General features: G+C 37.7%; 1 protein-coding gene across 5 annotated transcripts in view; it reads left to right on the top strand.

Annotated features, from left to right (window-relative positions):
• The window catches only part of STAU2 (staufen double-stranded RNA binding protein 2), a 191,174-nt gene that overhangs the window by 121,441 nt on the left and 50,655 nt on the right, over positions 1–19,078 (top strand). For 4 of the 5 annotated variants that reach the window (XM_068395676.1, XM_068395678.1, XM_068395680.1 and 1 more), the window contains one exon: positions 1,355–1,468. The exons of the other annotated variant lie outside the window; for it this stretch is intronic. In XM_068395676.1, coding sequence (XP_068251777.1) covers positions 1,355–1,468 — 114 coding nt within the window. The remainder of the gene's footprint in view (positions 1–1,354; positions 1,469–19,078) is intronic. 5 annotated transcript variants of the gene reach the window in all.

The following is a 19,078-nucleotide window of genomic DNA, read 5'->3' as shown; positions in this document are numbered from 1 at the left end:
GCTTTAAGAAGGGCTGAGTGAATTCAATATTTCTATACACAGTACAAGAATTTTGTGTTCTATGTCTTGCTTTTAGCCACAGCAAATGAAAATACAGCACCGGCTTGGTTTTTCTCTAGCTTAGCCAGTTTTGTACTGGTTTTGCTTCAGCTGAAGTATTCCCAGTTTGCACCTGTGGCAAAGAAGAGTTAGGCACAGGGGATTTAATACGCATAGTGTCCAATTAAGTATCATATACATCACTAAATAATTTCCACAGGAATAACTCTAATATGGTTCCTAGTTGTTTTCAGAAATAATAAAGTTTAATTTTGTAGCCTAAATGTCAAGATGAGGCTTTATCATTTAACTTTTGCTTGAGAGCTATACAGCTGTAAATAGATACTAACATAAAAGGTCTGTCTCCAGCAGAGCTGATCTCTCTTTCCATTTCTGACAGGGGTCACATAGCCAATGTAAATTACCACCATAAACTAGATTCCACCTCTCCTGTAGAACAAAGTGCTTGATCTGCCTGTCTAGAAGTCAGGAGCTACACAGAGAACTGTAATATTTCAACAGTTCAGCATGAATGGCAACCTGTTCTTAATAATGAAACACTGGCAACATTTAATTTCATTTTGTCTCAACATATTAAAATCCATCCTTTCTTTAGAGGATTTAAGCACTATCTGGAGGGAACCTGAGGACAAGAAAAATAATTCAAGTAGAAGCAGTATCTTCCTCTGTATTTCATGCAAGACTCAGGTTCAACATGCACATCTTGACATAAGTAGAGAATGAGTTATTCTTAGAAAAGGGTAGCCTAGACATCTCAAGAAGAATGTGAATTCTTCTCCATTTTATCTGTCATTTTGATTTAGTTACAAAATCAAATTCAAATACGCGACATTAGCCATGTCAAAAGAGTTAGTGGATTTTTAGTAGAAATGGAATTACAATTGAAAAAATTAAACTATTATTGTCAAGTTTTTGGAGGTATAATGATTTACATGGGTGTTTTATAACTAAGCTATAAAATGCTATTAAAAATGACATCTAGGCTAGAAACTATAACTTGAAACGAGATTGTTATAATTGTATAGATACATCTTGAATTCAGTCTCAATGGTCTCAGAAACTGAAGAACATGGCACTTTAAAAACTATCCAACAGACACATGAAAAAATTTGGCCCCAGTTCAGCATGTGACTACCTAGAATATTTTACACACTCCTTATTTTATAGTAAAGATGAATTCAATGTAAATGTTTGGAATTCTTCTTGCAAACTTGTTGAAAAGGGACAGTATTTTAGCATGACTCCCTTGTACAAACCTGGTGTTTAGCAGATTACGTATGTTATTCTGTTATAGGTACACTACAGTGATAGACAAAATGGCAAAGAGTGTATGACCTGTTTGACACTGTCTCCTGTGCAGATGACTTTCCAAGGTATCGGAAGCTCCATTGAAGCCAGCCATGACCAGGTATAATACCTTCACCCCGCACTCTTGTAATTTTATTAATATCTAGTAAGGCCAGAATGTCAGCATTAGTAAATTTTAAATTCTGACACATCTTGTGCTTTTCATACAGCATGTTCTTGTCACTGGGATTTGCCTATCTTGCCGTAATGAAATCCTGATTAGATCTAAAGAGTGACCAAAAAAGGAGACAAAACTATGTTGCCTTTTACCTATTTTTAAGACATATTAGGAAAGCCTGAAGGGCTTGCTTTGGTTTTAAAGTCAGATGTTTTGTTTAATTTTTTGCGTGTATCAGATCTTGTCTATCCTATTTTTACCAGAAGATTATGGGTAGCTGGAAAAGCAGAGATGAAGCCATCATCTCTAGCCATCATCTGTCACAAGAAACTGGCATTTGAGAGGGGAAAGGGATTTTTAATCAGACTCTGTAAAACTCTCATTTTGTTTGGCTGTTCTTAAAACATTTAATTCAAGCTTCTGGCGAAAAGCCAGGAGAAAAAAATCTCAGTCACTCATCACCCTGCTGCTTCAGATGGGAACTGAGGGGGACTCCTATTCTAGTTTTCTTGTCCTCCAACACTCTTACATATAAAAGCAAGACAAGACTTTGATACTCCAAAAGTTTTAAAAGCAAAAAGGAAGCAAGTAGAAAAAAACTTTAAACCAAACCTTGCACCTTTCAGATCTTCAGTAGATTGGAAAAAGTAGCATTTTTATTTGCCTTCGCAGACAATCTTTAAATAGTACTGTGTTCACATTTACTGTACATTTTATCAGACTCTATGTAAGATTCTCTAAGGAAAAAGGAAAAGTCAGCTTAAGAATTATCAGAATTAGTTACTTTTGGGGAAAAGGTTCAGACACTCTTAGCCATATTCTGGGTTGGTTGGGTTTTTTTCTTAGAAGTTTCTAAGTTAGTTGTTAACATAAACTAAGCCCATTAGTTATTTAGATGGTAACATAAGGATACTTCCTGTCTGTAAGTGTTTGGTGTTTTACAGTAATGGAGAGCTGTGGTAAGTCAGACCATACTTTGACAGACGTAATCTGTTCAGTTCTTATTTCATCCAGCAACTTGTTTATGCTGTTCTAAAGTTGCTCCGTTTTTCTTTCAGTAAAGATCGCCTTTTAAAATTTAGTTGTAGCTCAAATACAATATTTAGACAATTCAATGCATTTAAGGTGGTCCCTGTCAATTTGGTAACAACTACATTCTGGGCTACCAGCCAGCTTGGCCTTTGTCTTGGCATTTATTTAGGCTAGAGTATGATATGTAAACAGAAAAAAGACTTTGTAAGCAAAAAGCACATTTAAGCCATCTGAATAATTATATATTTAAGACATCTAAATGAAAAAGTGTTATTGAGCTTGCAAAGTCAAGCACCTAGAAATTAGGAAATTCCAGAATATGTGCAGCGTTAGTTTGATCCCAAGTGTACCCATTCAGTGCTCCAAACAGGACATTCTTCAGGGAGGAAAAAAAAGATGCATGAAATCACATAGATAAAGATTATATCATACCATGTACACAATGGGTAGAATTAAGTTTGCTTGGGCCGTTATGAAGCTAAAGTTTCCTAATCTTCCTTCAATTTGAAGTTTGAAAAATATTCATCATCTAGTTTAGTTATGTAATTTTCCACTAGGTTCTTAAAAAGGAAAGAAAAATGTTTTGTCATTGCATTATGGCGTGATTGTTGTGTTACTGAACCCACATCACTTGTGCAAAGATTTCATCTGAGCTGAAAGCAAAAGAAAATAATAATCTGAAAGCCAAGTGCCAACCAGCGGGTCACAAAATAGATCCACATACTGGTCAGGAGTCACAAAGTTCTGCTCGTCCCCTTCCTAAATATTAAAGGAATTCCACTTTCTGGGGAAGACAGATGCTACTGACTGCTTCTGTTTGGTAAGAGGGGTGGCAGGACTGGATTGAAGCATTATTTGCCATCACCTAAATAAATAGAGAAAAATGAATCATTAGCAAACAAACAGAAAGTGCATCAAGTATTTGTTAGACTGGAATTAATTAATGACAAAATTAGAGCTCTTAATGGACCAACTTAAAAAAACCCACAACTTTTCTTTCTTGTTCCTGTGTGATTGGTATGTTTTTGCTTCTTTTTCTACAATTTCCCTCACAGCAGGTTTATTGGATACTCTTATTCTTCCTATAAAAATAGGAGACAGAAATGCTGTGCCTATGTTAAGCTGAATTATTCACATTTTAAAGTTTCAAATGAAATAAGTGCAAGATAGCTATATGCTATAAAACTTAAATTCTAGAAACTCTTCTTAAACTTATGTCATCTGTTGCTTTTAAATCATCTCTTTTGTATTGTATGATAATTAGGATGGGCTAGTCACCTGAAGGCCTGGGATTTTGATGGAGGCATGTTGATTTGGGTCAGCTATGAGGCCTGACATAGTTTGACTTCAGGATCTATCCACTTCTGTGCTTATGAAGATAATTTTTCTCATGTTCATTCTAAAATATAGATTCTATAATTTCTAGCTTTAATGGAACACTGTCTGAATTAGACTCTGGAATAGTTTGTGGGAAAGTAGTGGAATCTGGTGTCTGGGAATATCTAATTAAAAAGCTGTATACCAGATTTGTCACTATATTGTGGTGGAAGAACCACAGCTGACCACACACCTTGATCAAAAAAAAAGAAACAGAAATGAAAAAACAAAGAAAAATGGGTTCCCAATGGCATCTCCAGCACTATAGACTACCTACTTGAGTCTACCTCAAGTCTACCTACCTTGGACTTGTCTTTTGTCATATATCTCTCTACTCACATCCAGTGGGAGATTTATTACCCAGCAGATAGCAGTGTGGTTACAATCCTACATAAGTGTATTATCTTGCTTTTTCAAATATGCCAAGACTTGACGCAGCAGTTTTTCATGTCACTTGCTCTTTTCCTATACTCTGTAGGGAGTTTTCATTCTTTAGATTGGTTTAGCTTGTGATTTTAATGAATTTAAATTTTTTCCCCATGGACTTCATTTGAGCGATTTCAGATTAAAATAAACATTTCATATTGGTACACTAATTAGCATGTATTTCAAATGTCTGATTGACAAGGCATATCTCGTTTGGTCGTGAATCAGTATTGTAGAAGCAATTTCTGGTCTTTCATTTTTCTTTTGGCAAACAGTAAAAAAAGGAAACATTCCTGAAGTACCACTGCAGCCTAGCCTGCCACATGTGTTGTTGGGTTTTGCATTCAGGTATACCAACCTCTTTAGTAGAAATTTAGTGATTTTTAGAATATTTTTTGCCTGAATGATTTCTATTTTCTGTTTCCCAGTATCTGTCTATAACTATAAATTTATCTTTCCTTAATGGCCACTATTCTGTTTTTTTTTTTCAGTAGAATTTAGCTACGTGCAGCTTTTAGTTAAAGTGATCACCACTTTCTGGTGGCTTTCTCAAGCAAACTGAGTTTGTCCTTAATTGTAATGGATCCTGGTATTTTTTACCTTGCTGTGGGACTGGAGACAACCTATTCTCAGGGCTTATGATGGACTTTAGGCATACAGTGTGAAGCTGAGGAATGAACTGAATGTGGGTGATATAAAGCAACAGAAAGGAAAACCAAGTAGTTGTTCTATTTGTGTCACTAAGAAAATTCAAGGTATGAGGAGTGGGAGACAGAAAAGGGAAAAATTCAAAGATAGGCAGCTATATAAGCAAAAACAGGTGGAATGGAGCAGAAAACTAAGTGCAGGGAAATGGGGCAGTGAATGTCTAAAGGCCACGGAAGTGGGATAAAGAGAGGAAGTTAGCTCTAAGTGGAAGAGGGTGCTCAAAAACCCCACCAAAATTGATAAAGTCATCTTCTCTACTGCTTAGTCTGAAAGTCTTAGAGAGTTCTGCCTGCTTAGCTTCTCAAAGTATTGAACAGTGAATTGCTTGTTACTGATACCAATAAATATCTTTCAGCTTTAGCGCACTGGCTTGTATGAAGAGCTTTGAATTCCTGAGCACAGACATACCAAGAACTTTTAGTTAAAAGATGTAATGCTATCACAGCGAATTATTGAAGGAAATAAATAGAGATTTCTGTTTCCCCTAAAGAATTCTAGTCAATACCATGAAGTTGTTAGAGATGTGCTTCTCTCAACACAAATTATTGGACTCTCTATAATCGTAGCTAGGTTAAATTTGATGGCCGGTGTCATACGAGATAGACTGTGACATAGGTTCAATCTAAGAAGTGTCACTTCTACTTCTTCTACGCCTTGAACAAGCCAGTGTCAAACTCAGCTTACATGTTTGCATGTATATTTTGGAAACTTGCAATGTTACCATCTTTAGTGGCTTTGTAATAATTGCTGTTTTTCTGAATGCTTTAGCTCTAAGTGACTGTAGAACTCTGCTTCAGGGCTATCATACCCCTGTGGTTGTCATAGCTGTGAAGAAAACCCTGGAAAAAATACCTTGGGTGCATTCTTAAGGCTTGCTGAACAGCAGGCAAATTGAAAGTATGAACATTAATTTTTTAGTAAAATTATTTTAAAGTCAGTCCTGGTGATGAGGAAGAACAGATTGGGCTCATTTTGAGATGTTTGAATGCTTGCCATGGAGTACTCTGCCTGTACAACTGAATATTTAAGCCCCAGTAACTTGATGTTCATTGAGGGGTGACCAGTTCTCTACTTAAATTTCAGGAGACAGATCAAAGACCAGTGCATTTTCTTAAAGTCTCATTACTTTAATACTTTTTGATGATTTTGGAGGTTTTAACATATACGTGTTTTTTGGAGCTGGCAATACTGCGCATTTGTTTATTACTGACTTCTGCTGTTTACCTCACCCAATAGTCCCAATGAGATGTGCTGTTAAAGTGATGACAATGAATCTTTTATGCTTATATTTTTAGTCCATGCTTTCTTAATCCCATCCATTATATTAGTGTTGTATATTAGACCAGGTTTTTAGAACTCTTCTATACTTCACCATGCATAAAATAGAATGCTTTTATTTTCTAGGACAGATAACAATTGTGTAATGTTATATATATATATCTACCACTATTATCACTTTTGTTTTCAAGTATAAAAGTAGCTGGAAAGAGAATAAGCAGGGGCAGAAGTTGTGGAAGTGGAAGAGCTATTGATGAGATAGACTTGATAAGAGAGTCCAGCAGGGAGGGGCTGTACTGAAAAGGAAGATGCCACACTCAGCAGTTTCAGAAGTCGCTGATGGAAAGCTTGACAGACAGCAGTGACCAGCAAACTGAAATGTGGTATGTAGCAAACCATCACTGTCAGCCTGTAAACAGGTGTTTCTGGGCAGGGTTAACGGATTGTGCTGACGCCCAGAGGTGAGCAGCTCCTGCTGTCACTTGAATACAGCAAAGGTGGAAGTAGTTCTTTAGGTACAGAAGACCTCAGAGATGGGTGACAGGCTTGAGGGAAGGTGCTTGGAGCATTGAAACTTGCAGTTTAAGGAGAACTTTACCTTGTAACAGCAAATACATATGAAGGTCCACATCTCCGTATTTGTTATGGTCTGAGAATTGTTTGTAGAGCATGCTCGGGAGGCACCATCTAGGGAGTTTATGCCAGCCAGGGTCACTGACTGACTTACCTGTAAGAAAAACAAAAGCCCAGAAAACTAATGGTGTAGTCAGTGAATATGCAGAGGATGAGAATTTGTCCAATGCCGTAACCAAAAAAGATGAATGGGATTGGGTTTTTTGTTAAGATACCTTTCCACATCAGAAAAACAAGATTATTTACTGGACACTACATTAATTCCTGCTTAAAATTACGTTTGTTCTAAGGCAAAATTAGTATTTTCTAGATGTTCAGGTTTACTTCACAGCAGGTGTTTGTGTCCTAGACATAGCCAAAAAATGAGAAAATGTTAGGATTTTCTTTAAAAAATACATGTATTCCTTTTTTTTTGGCTGGTGTTACTTGCTTCACTTGTCAGCTCATTTCTACTTGATTTACTGTAAATGCAGTTCCCGTTTTTTGGAGTGGCTTCTTCAATAAAATGAAAAAACTGTAGTTTATCTCAATAAAAATCTTCTAGCAGTTTTCTCAAAGGTTGGCCGTTTCATCACAGCCCCTTCAGCATCAGGATTTCTACCTGATCTTGTAAAAACATCTCATGCAACAAGGTCTCCTTCTCCCGCTGGTGTGATCTGACTGGCTGCTACCTTCTCTTTGACAACTCCGTAAACTTCAGGGTGGGTCAGGCATGGCCATATCTGAGTGCCTCGTGCTCCAAAAGAGACAGTTCACGTGGGACAGAAATATAAACCTCTTTTGATATGTAGAACCACACTTCACTCTTCTCTTATTGTGTCAGGAATGTTGCACTTCTTAGGTTGATGTTGCAGTCAGGAGTCATCCTATCAGGTTTTCGTTAGGCTCACTAGGTTGTTGTCTGCTATTTGATACTTTTTCCTCGTCTGCTGTGCTCCCCACGACTGTGTGTGGAAGCATTGATACATTCTCTCCGTATTCTTCATCTTCTTTTTCACATTATCTCAGTCTGGATGTACGTGACAGAACATTTGCTGTTCCCTGGCAGCTGCTGAAGTTTTCCTTGATGAGCCCAAGATCAAACGTTTGTATTTGTTCAGGATGTATAATCTTTCATTTTCAAAAAGTGAGTTACTAATTAACTGCCGAATGGGAACAGAATGTAAACCAAGGCATGGCTATCTCCCTGCCAGGCCCTTTCAGTGCTCTCATTCAGGGCTTCCTGAGTAGCTTCCCAGTGTGGCTGCCTCATGCTGAAGATGCAGAATAGGATTTTTCAGTGCTCTGTGTATGCATGTTTGTTTACACAGTAACATCAGCAGGGTATGAAACGCTACTGTTGCAGTCTCTGGGTATCTTACATGCCTGGCATGTAAATGATGACAAACAAAGACCATGTATGTTTTGGGGACTGTTTCCTCCTCTGTTGGAAAAAAAAAAAGGTGAAATATCCTGGTGACAACTATCGGTGAGGTTTCACAGGAGTGATGAGGTTCACAGAATCACAGAATGGTTGAGGTGAGAAGGGACCTCTGGAGGTCATCTGGTCCAACCTCCCTGCACAAGCAGGGCCACCTAGAACAGGCTGCCCAAGCCTGTGTCCAGGCAGCTTTTGAATATCTTCAAAGGTGGGAGACTCTACCTTGGTTGTTCCTTCCCATTGACTTCCTCTCCAATCCTGGCTGCTTCCTAAACCACTGAGCTGGCAGAAACTAACCCAAGTTTTTAGCCAGCTAAGTGAGTTGAACAGACCCACTGGGGCTTAGATGAGCACCAGAGCTGAAACAAGAGAGACATCAGGACTGCCCAGCCAAGAGAAGAGGAGGGGGAGCCATCCCCTTCCACAGCATCAAGCTATTAGATCAGCTTACCCACCTTGTAAAATGTCACTTGAAGAGGATGAGGCAAAAATTAATTGTACAGAAAAGTGATTTTCTTGTAGAAGTGTGTGTCTTGTTTAGTACTCTTAAACCTGTTCACTGTGCAGTAGCATGATCTGGCATAAAGAAGAGAACAGGAATGCACACAGAAGGAGGGAGGAAGAGCAGGATCATAGCAGCCCTGACCTAGAGAAGTTTAGCTGTCTTGGAACTGCACCCTTGGTAGTTGCTTGCATTAAAATACCTTAGCAGGCTTGCAGGGCAGTGTAGCATGTGGAAGTGGAAAGAAAGGCTTTAACAACATGCAATGAGCCAACCTTCCATGGGCCACAGGCCAGCTGTTCGCTATCCTTAGTTTGCAATCTGTTTCTGGTTTGGGTTGTTTTGCTGTTACTTTAGCCTCAGTTAGCCAATGGTGAAATGTAAAAATCTTGAACTTTCTTGCTGCTGGGGCTCTTAGGGAAGGGAAGAAGCTTGAAAAGGAAAGGTATTGGAGAAGTTTGGCAAAGCTAAAAGCATCAGTTAGTTTTCTGCCTTGTCACACTGCAGCAGGAGATTCAGCCCACTTGCAGTATCAAGAAATCTAACAGCTTTTTCCCTGGCAGGGAAAAACAGAGGGAAGACAACAGAGATAGGTTCTTCTCCTACTCAACAGTTAAAAATGGAGAGATATACACCTACTAGACAAAAGTTGGTGACAGAGATGGAGCCAAAAATGAAGTGGAAGGAGACCCCCCTAGTAGTGTGTCTTGCAGTTGGGATTGACAAGGGTCTGGATTTTTCATCTTGACCCTTGACAGGAGAGCATTTTCATTTTAATAGCTATGTTCATTTTAACTTCTAGGACTGGTAAAGCTTTTCAAGCCTTATGAAGTAAAACTAATACCCAGTTAAAACCCAGTTGCCTATTTTGTAGGCACCTCCATTTTAAACAAAGAAAGGTATTAAAAAAATGTACACTCAACTTTGTTGCCCACCCTGTACTTGCCAGAGTTAATTTTGTGGCATTTTCCAGACACTGATCAAAGAAATGCTATGTCTGTTTGTTGATACGTGTTTAATCACTTGTCATTCAATGAAGTTGCTTAACACACTAATTCTATAATTGCCATTTCAAAATACATTTCCTTAACTGTTCTACAAGACAAAATAATGATTTGCACATGTTGCATCTGAAGAACTGTGCTTTTGCCAGAATTGTGTTTGCCACCTAATTTTTCCACTTTTCTTGAAATAATACCACATGGCTGGCATTATGCATTCACCTAGTACAAATGAAGTTTTGTAGTTTTTTGTTTGCATAATCACCATGCAACCCCTGGATCTACACAGTGCAAGTAGAAACTAAATTTGACATCCTACACCCCTTCATTTCAAAGAAGCCAGGATCTCATAATAAATGTTCTGACAATAGACTCAAAGGGAAATGAAGAAGGTTGGGTTTTATAAATAATTACAGGGGAATAGCGAAGCTTATGTACTGTGAAATAAGGTGTGATAACAAAACTGAGCACTCCTCTCTGTCACCACTTTAGTTTCATCACATTGGTACAATTTTCCTCTGACTATCTGCTCAGAGTTTAATTTAAACAACTTTTCCTTCTTCTTTTTGAGATAGGTCTACACTACGTATCCAGCCCTGGTGGTGAGCTGGTCTAAGCACTTCTGTAAACTTGGATTGTCTTCCAGCACCACATTCCCATAGCAACCCCTGTCATCTGTTGTGTCTACATAACTTACATACTTATCTGTATGTAGTATGGCCTGTGTTTTTAGTGCTGAAGCACTTTTCTTAGTCTGTTGTAGACAAACTCATGCCTATTCTGGGCAGGGGTAGGATTACTGGAGGAACAAAAGTAACGGAAAGAGTATAAAAGTAGTCATACATGCATGCTCAGTGCATGTGCATGTTGTGGCTAGTTTCTGTCCAATGTAAAGTTCAGTTCTAAAGTTACTCTCTTAGCTATGCTACCTGTAACATGGACCGGTACATTAAAGGTCTGGATCTCTGCTGAGCATGAGGAAGTGGTGCAGCTATGTTTAGGAGCACTAAGATTAAACTCAGTTCCTAGACATCCATGGTGCAACAACATTCTGCTTTCTTCCTTGGACAGTTTTTTAAATACCCTATCAAGAAAGAGCTGAAGACTTACCCTAGCTTGATCACTAATGGTTTACCTGAGAAAATTATTTCACTTTCCTTTTTTACATGATTGCCATTGATACCCTGATGGAAAGTGTCAGACATCTCCAGGGAAAAAGGTGTTTATATTCTTTCCTATAACTCATTTATCATAGCATCCGAGTTCCTCTCTTGTCTCCCAAACTCATTTCACATACAGATTTTCATAGTCCCACTGGTTTTCTCAGGTCATCGAGTCAGAACATCCCACTGTTTGAGACAGGAAGAAGTCACCAACCAACCTTCTCTTCAGGGTATCAAATGTGCAATATCCTCACTTGATACAGGAGTTCCTACATCCCCAGAAGCTCTGTATATACTTCTGTCCTCCATTTCATAGCCCTTACAGACTGTCGGTGTTCCAATACTAATGCTTCATTCCAGCAAGATCCTTCACATATGCTAAATGTAAGACTGCTTCCAAGTAATTCACTCTCTGAAGGATCCAGGACTTGAGATAATAAACACTAAAATGGAGATATCAAGCAAAACCAAAACAGTGAACTCTTAAGTTAAACTTTAAATTTTATACGTATTTTCTTCATATTCATTCTTTTTCTTTCCCATCATTAGAGAGACTGTGAGACCTAGTTTTCCACAGATCCTTACTGCTGTACAAACAATTGATTTTACAGTCCAAAATCTCCTCTCTCATCCCTCATCCCCTCAAAAAAACAGTTCAAATTGGTCCAAAATAAAGAAAAAAATGCTTCTAGCCAAAAAAAATAATTTATTTTGTCCTTGGGCATTTGTAGTGAAACTAGGAAAATGACTGAGATTCACAAAACTGGTGGGAAATAAGATGAATTATTTTACCTATAAGCTCAGTGGTTCAGGCACTCACGCAAGATGCAGAAGATGTAAATTTTATTCTATGCCTGTCCCCGCAGGAGCATGAATCCTCTGTAGGAACCCTCCCCGTGCTACAGAGCAGCGTGGCTAGGTAGCCACAGGAACACAAAGTGATAACCAAAGAAGAGCAGTCATCTTCTTTACTCACTGTTTAAGCAGTGTGCTCAGTAGAGCTGCATGAGCAGAAGTGTTTGGGGGAATTCTTATTTTGTAATACCCCATAAGACGGCAGTTAGGGCGCTGTTCTGAAAGATGAAAAGAAAGATTTGGATCCTCCTGGGAGTTAAAGAGCCTTAAGCTATGATTTCCCACAGTCCAGTGTCGACCATCAAGTGAATCTTGCCCTTTGGTTTTTACTACAACTGGCTGAATCTAAGCAAACTATAACAGATCACTTCAAAGTTTCTGGAGTTATTTACAGTTGAAATTGCAGAATACCTATCCCAAGTCTGGGAGCAGACTTAGCCGACACAAAACTGCTTTTTCCAATGTATATGTATTTTTCAGGAAGAATGCACTGACCTTGCTCTACAGCCAACCCCATCCCTGCCTCCAGTTCATATCCAGCTGGTGGCGGCATTGTTCAAACCTCCCAGCCATGTGCTCCTCATGGTTGGAAGTTGCCACATGGACGCCAAGCCGGGCCTGCCAGGTCAGGTTACAAAGGCAATGTAAGGTAGTAAAGACATGTTCAGCTGGAGTCACTGTGTTCCCCAGCAGTACCTAGAAAGTCGTCTTCTTCCTCCCTTGTGTAACTCTTCTAAGCATAACCTGCAGACAAAACAAGATCTTCCCTTCCTCAGCATTCAGCTGTCTATAAAAAAGCTTTACACTTGCTTCAGGATTTTTAAAACTTGGTTACATGGCATGGATTCATAAAATACATCTTGGCATACATTTATACTTCTGCTGTTGCTGAATCTCTTATATTGGCAGCTTGGTAAAGTAAGATAAGTGCCAAAGGCTCAATTGTCTGTATGCGGATAGCAGTGGGGCTCTGAGCAGTCCCTGTACCTGTCATGCCTCAGCTATTTACATAAAAAGCACACCTTTTGCTGATACTGGCTACAAGGCTCGTCCCAGTAATGTAAATATTTTAGCTGGCTTGTAAGATCATTGAAAGCCCATTTAGCCATTAGTTCAAAATGGCGGGCTGCTCAGCAAGCCAGGCCTATTTCAAACTACTGCCTAAACATTTCCTACTTTAACATTGTTTTGAATAATTGGGGTCATTTTTTCTAGCACAGCATGCTGTATGAAATTATGAATTGAGGAGATTTCTATGTTGTCGTATTTGATTCAATACCCCATTGTCATTTATGTGAAGTGGTGCAACAATACACTGCCAGTCATTTATGGGACAGCTGGACGTACATGAAGCTTTGTTCATGCGAGTGGGGCTTCCCAGGGTGCCTCAGTTCCTCAGTGCAGATGATTCTGCAGGACCTGGGGCTTGATTTTGGAGTGTGACAGAGTTCATTCTTTCAAATTAAATGAAAAATAAACAGGGATCAGTGTGTAGAACTTTTTTTGTCATCATGTATCTGACCATGCTTGTGAGAAAAATAATAGCAAAGAAAAAAATTGGAAAGGAGTGTTCGTTGTAATTTTCTGATCTGCAAAATAGTTAAGCAAGAAGATATGTGTTTGAGAAGGAGTTAAGAAAATGAAAAGGAGGCGCCAAACATTGGCTTGACCTGAAAATTCTTAACATTTGCCCTTACAGAACTAAAATATCAGCACAGAAGTCTGACGTGCTGGCAAAAACACAATTTAGACATGTCAAGCTACTTTGAGAAAATTTGCAAAAATTTGAAAGTTTTTGGCCCTCATTTAAATAAACTGGATCTTGTGAAGTTTTTTGGAACTCTCCTGCTAAGTAACACTTAAAGCCTTTTGATCAAATACCCTTTCTCGGGCAATTGCACGTTCTTAATTTAGAAGCCAGTTCAAATGATTGCTTGTTACCTTCATTGAGCAAAGGTTCAACTGCTGCAGTTTTCTGATCCTTTTGAAAAAGGCAAACAGGGAGAGTTTACACAATAAAGTTCTTTTTTTATTCTCAAATTAATTATTTTGAAATATCTCACAGATTACATCAGTTTCGTACTTGCATTCATGTTGCAAGATGGCGACTATTGTATATTGCTAGTGATGCATTAAATTAGTTGTTTATATTATAAAATATAAACATATTAGAATCTTTTGTGTTTCTCTTCAAAGATTCCTATTCTAATAAAGCTTTCTGAAACAAGTAAGGTTGTCTTTTTTGTTTAGTTAATGCATCAGTGGAGAACCTAAAGATTTTTAGCCTCTAGCCATCCCTGTCTGTGTTTAGTAGAGTGTAAGGAAATTGTGTTTGGGACAATATGTATTTTTGTTTAAAAGGGAAAGTTACACTTTCAAATTAATCATTTTGCATTTAGAAAAGGTAACACCTGAGCCAAATGTAGATGGAAAGAGTCAAAATTAATCCTCTTTTCTCAAAGACTCTGTTTTGCTGTGACTTTTAATCGGAGTAAAAGCAGTATATATCGTGTACTGAAAAATAAAAATTTTGGCTGCATCCTTTCTATTTCTGATGGCTGTGTGTCTCTCTTCAGATCAAAGTGGTTTTGAGGATTAAGTGATACAAGACCAACATTCAGTAAAGAACAGTATTTGGGATTTTAAAGAAACCCTGCAATTTGAACTCTCCCTTTTGCTCTTTAACAAATGTTTTAACAGAGATGTAATGAAATGTGAAAAATAAAAGCAAAAGCTGACAGCTTTAATATGTCTGGAGCTGCTCTGTGAAAGTAACTTTCACTGTTGAGGGAAGTTCATGAATACATTTTTAGCAGCAAAGGGTTTTCTTGAAATCAGCCGAGCAGCATGGCAGTGAGTGTCCACACTTTCCCCTCAACACACTCCTTTTTAAGTGCAATATATCTTAGTTCTTCAGCTAGAGAAATGATTGCTTTAATATACTTTTTAGGTCATATTGCATCTGCCTTATGAACCTGTTTTAATTTGTTTAGACATCTTCCAATCTTAACAGTGTTGACAAGTCATGAGAAAACAGCAGGATTTTATTTACCTTTCAAAAACCAAAATAACTTGCATTAAGCCAATGACTAAAATTGTCAAAGTTATACTTTATATCAATGACTGTCACTGAAAGGAAGAGTAGCAAGCTAAGTGTTAACTTCAGAAGCAGATTATTTTCTGTGTACAAGATATGCCTTTTAGGATAACAAGCCAAGAGCGCTTCATCTCTAAATAGCCTCTAGAACATACAGAGATATAACAAGCACTGAGTTATAGTAAGACTTGGGAAATGTGACAAAATAAGCAGTGGAATGAAGAGAACAGTACTGAAACCAGTTGGAAAAACAGGAAGTATAGAATTAGATGAAATTATGGAATATCTTAAGGAACATCTTGTTTCTAATCACGACTAAACAGTGAGAAAAGTGATAAGGAGTAAACTGGCTATTTTCAATAAACCTGCAACTTTAGACAAAAAAACTAAGTGATTAAAAGGTACTGATGACTGTTTTGAGTAAATAAAAAAGTGTAGCATTTTAAAGTGAAGTGTAAGATTTAAAAAAAGGAATATATTCTTATTTACTTGAAAGACTTCTTTTAATGAAAGAAAGCATGAGAAGGTATGAAACAGTTTAATGTAACAGCCCACCAGAAGTTGTTTCAAAGGTTATCACTTGCTGAGATATTTAGGCAATATGTATTCCATCAGCAGCCTAAGGACAGTGCCATGTGTAACAGGATAGTAGCACTCATGATATCTGAACAGTTTTAGTAAAGTTAAAGGTTAATCATGAAGCTTCAAAAATAATATGGACTATGATCCAAAGTCTAAAGTACAAATTAAAGCCTTGAGAGAAAAATTAAAGGCTACGTTTCAAATATACCCTCTAATTCTGGACTTCTCATTTGAGATACCTTAAACTATGGTATTCAGAAACAAAGAGCACCCACAGCTTTTAAACGGATGCATGCTTTATCTTTTGCAGGAGCTTTACCTATTCGGTTTATAATGATACCAGACGAGTGTCCACATCACTAGGTCATTATGAAATTCTGACCAAATGTCCTGATCCTGTAAACATTTTCATACTTATGTAGATCTGCATATGAGTAGTCCCAGTAGATTAACTGATGATCGGTCTGTACAAATGTACAGTCAGTCAGAAATGCAAGTTCAACTGATGTGAATGGAGTTTGATCTGAGGTGAAATACCAAACGTAGCTACATTGCCTGGATTTAGTATCTCATCTTTGTTTTGGCTGGGATCTTGTCTAAGTGCATGAAAGTAAAACACAGCATCTCTGAACACAGACTAAGAACTGATGTTCCTACAGTTAGTTTTTAATGTCAAAACTGCCTGAAAGCTGCCGTTTCCAGCCATATCATAATTTTTATAGTGGAATGAATAATTTGCATTTTGAACTCCCTTTTGCTCTTTCTGTTTTCTTTTACAAGTCATTGTAGCTGGTACTTGCATGCCCATTGCCTCCTGCTGGCCAAAAGTGACTGAAGGGGAAAATTTTGTTCATGGTTTTAGAAAAAGAGGTGGAAGGAAGTACAGAAAAGTAAAGGCTTGTTGTTGGAATCACAGGAATTCACAGCCCTTGTCCTGAGAACAGTTACGTGTGCTGAGTTGTATCTTGAAGAACCATAGTGTCTCATAGGTGTCCTTTTGGGTAATGCCTCTTACTTCTTTCCTAGACCTCCCTTCTAAAACCTTGTTCCAGGTCACAAATCATTTCGCAGTTGAGAGAGCAGCAGCCCAGAATATCGAAGACTGGTATTTGCTGGTTTGAGCAGGAGTGCAGTTTTGAAGTGGATGGTCTTCATCAGATGCAACAAGACTAGGGCGTATGTTATGTACTTCTGCGTTCCTGATCACATGCTCCATTTCAAGTAGAAATGAGAAGGTAAGCAAGCCAAGTTGCCAGCTAAGAGTGGTATAACCAGGTGACATGCTTTGGTTTCTATTATATGAAGAATTCAGAAAAGTCCTTTTAGGTCTTGAAACGGACAGTGTGAGTATGCCAGTGTAGTGCATTGGCACTGGAAACTGGCTAAAGACAATGTTTCAGAGTTTGCAGCTGAAGTTTCCATTACATTCCTTGTCTGGCAGAAGAAAGAAAAGGCTCAATATCACTCTTACCTTACTGTAGTCTGAGAGAAGTTGTGCGCCTTTCTTTGTGTCTGATCTTCCTCTACCTTTTACACGATCTTGTTTTTGTCTTTGTCTGTTACTTTTGAGATGTCTCCCTGCAAATCTGTCTCATGGTAGGTACTGCAGGTCCCACTGTTAGGTCACCCAAACCTTCTCTCATGAGCAGAATAACTTAAGCTTCTTTAGTCATGAAATACAGGGAAGATTTTACATACATTACTCTTCTCCTTTTCAGAACCATATAATCTGTCAATATACATTTTAAACTTTGGAGCTTAGAGCTAAGCATAGTCAAGGTCTAGAATATCAATGCTATCTCTACTGGTAATAACACTTTCCTGTTTCTTGATATCATTCTGACTATGTGTCTAAGGGTTTGCTATTGTAGCCTTTGGATTACTTTTGCTAGTTTGTTCCATTTATTAGTTTTGTCCTTTTTTCTGGAATAAATGAGCTGCATCTGAATGAGATGGAACTTGCATCATTGCAGATTACCTGTTGAAAGTTCCTTTTTTACAATGATTACATGTCAACATTAGGGGTTTGCTCCAAAATAGCTGCTTTGTTGTCAATTCTTGCTCTTTGCTGGGGGCAGGGGGGAAGCAGAGAATGCAGCAAGAATGCATTATCTGTGTTGAAAGTAGGTCTTCACATATAGAAAACAAGATTCAATTTCCCCTAAATTTTATTATTTCATGAGTTGCATTCCTTGGGTACTGGGAGTAAAGTTCAAAATGTTAATATGCTGGTATGATTAGGATGCTTTTGATGAATGTGGTCTGTGTGGGGCTGGGCTCCCGTTCAGAATCAATCAATCAGTGCCTGGTGAGTTTCGTTAAGTAAATGTCATTAAAGGTTGCATTTGCTGAGGATGTATTTGTGTTCTCTAAAGAATCATCTGCCTAATAGCCTTACATAGTGTCAAAAATTACAGAGAAAATAGATATTAAAAAATGCAAGTCATCTGTCTACAAATGCAGGTTGGCAGCGTACATCTGAGCAGTCCTGTTGAAACAAATTGATTAATCCAGTCAGGTCAAAATATTTAACAACATTGAATAAAGTAAAATTAAGGCTATGAGTAGAAACAAAATTCTTACAAATTACCTCAGAGCAAAAAAAATATACTGACATGCTGTCTGTACAACATAGGAAGTAATGTATATATTTTACATTCATTCTTACAGAACTTAAAAAAACTTATATGTCAAATTACAAAGCACTTAACACGAGTAGTTAAAATTAATTCACAGGGATTACTTGTATGTAAAGTCACTCAGTTTCATAGCATTTTCAAGATGAGGCCAAGACTATATGCATCTATCACTATACTTAAAACAATTTGTCACTGTGGTGTATCCTGTATAAATTAATAATCTGTGTATACATCAGATACACAATCAAATTATATTTCACATTTGAAATATATTATATTTGAAATATTTTCTTTTGATATAAATTTCTTCAGTACAATGTTTTTTCTGATGAAATCTGAGATGATCTCTTTAATTGTGTAGTGTTGTGTTTCAGTAATTCAAGTCACGGTGCAGGTGGTACATGCAGTTTACTGATGTTAGAGATAGATAGTATTTAAACAACTCCATGCTCAGAGGTAGTATATCAAAAGTTTTTAAATTGAGGGTGACAGGAACCGGTGCTGCACTTTCATGTTATCCAACAATGTGGAAGAATTTTGACATACAGCTGGAATGATCAAACTGCACCAGTTTTACAGTCTAACTTCATTTGACATGAATTTCAAAGGTATTTGGAAATTATTAAACTGTGTGCTACATTTGGAGAGTTTACCTTTCTTAGGGAACTTTTTTATAAAGTCTCATACGAGGGGGGCTTATGATCTCAAAACATTCCATAAAGCTGATAGATTTTTTGTTAAATCTCCTTCTATGTTTAATTTGCGACTCATGCTGAAGCTGTAGTTTCTACAGGAGCTGTTACTATGAAAGTGAAGTGCGCTGCTACTAACCTGCCCACA

Source organism: Nyctibius grandis, chromosome 3 (assembly GCF_013368605.1).
Source record: "Nyctibius grandis isolate bNycGra1 chromosome 3, bNycGra1.pri, whole genome shotgun sequence".
NCBI lineage: Eukaryota > Metazoa > Chordata > Aves > Nyctibiiformes > Nyctibiidae > Nyctibius > Nyctibius grandis.
Note: the sequence above shows the minus strand (reverse complement) of the source record. Positions and strands in the feature narration are given on the sequence as shown.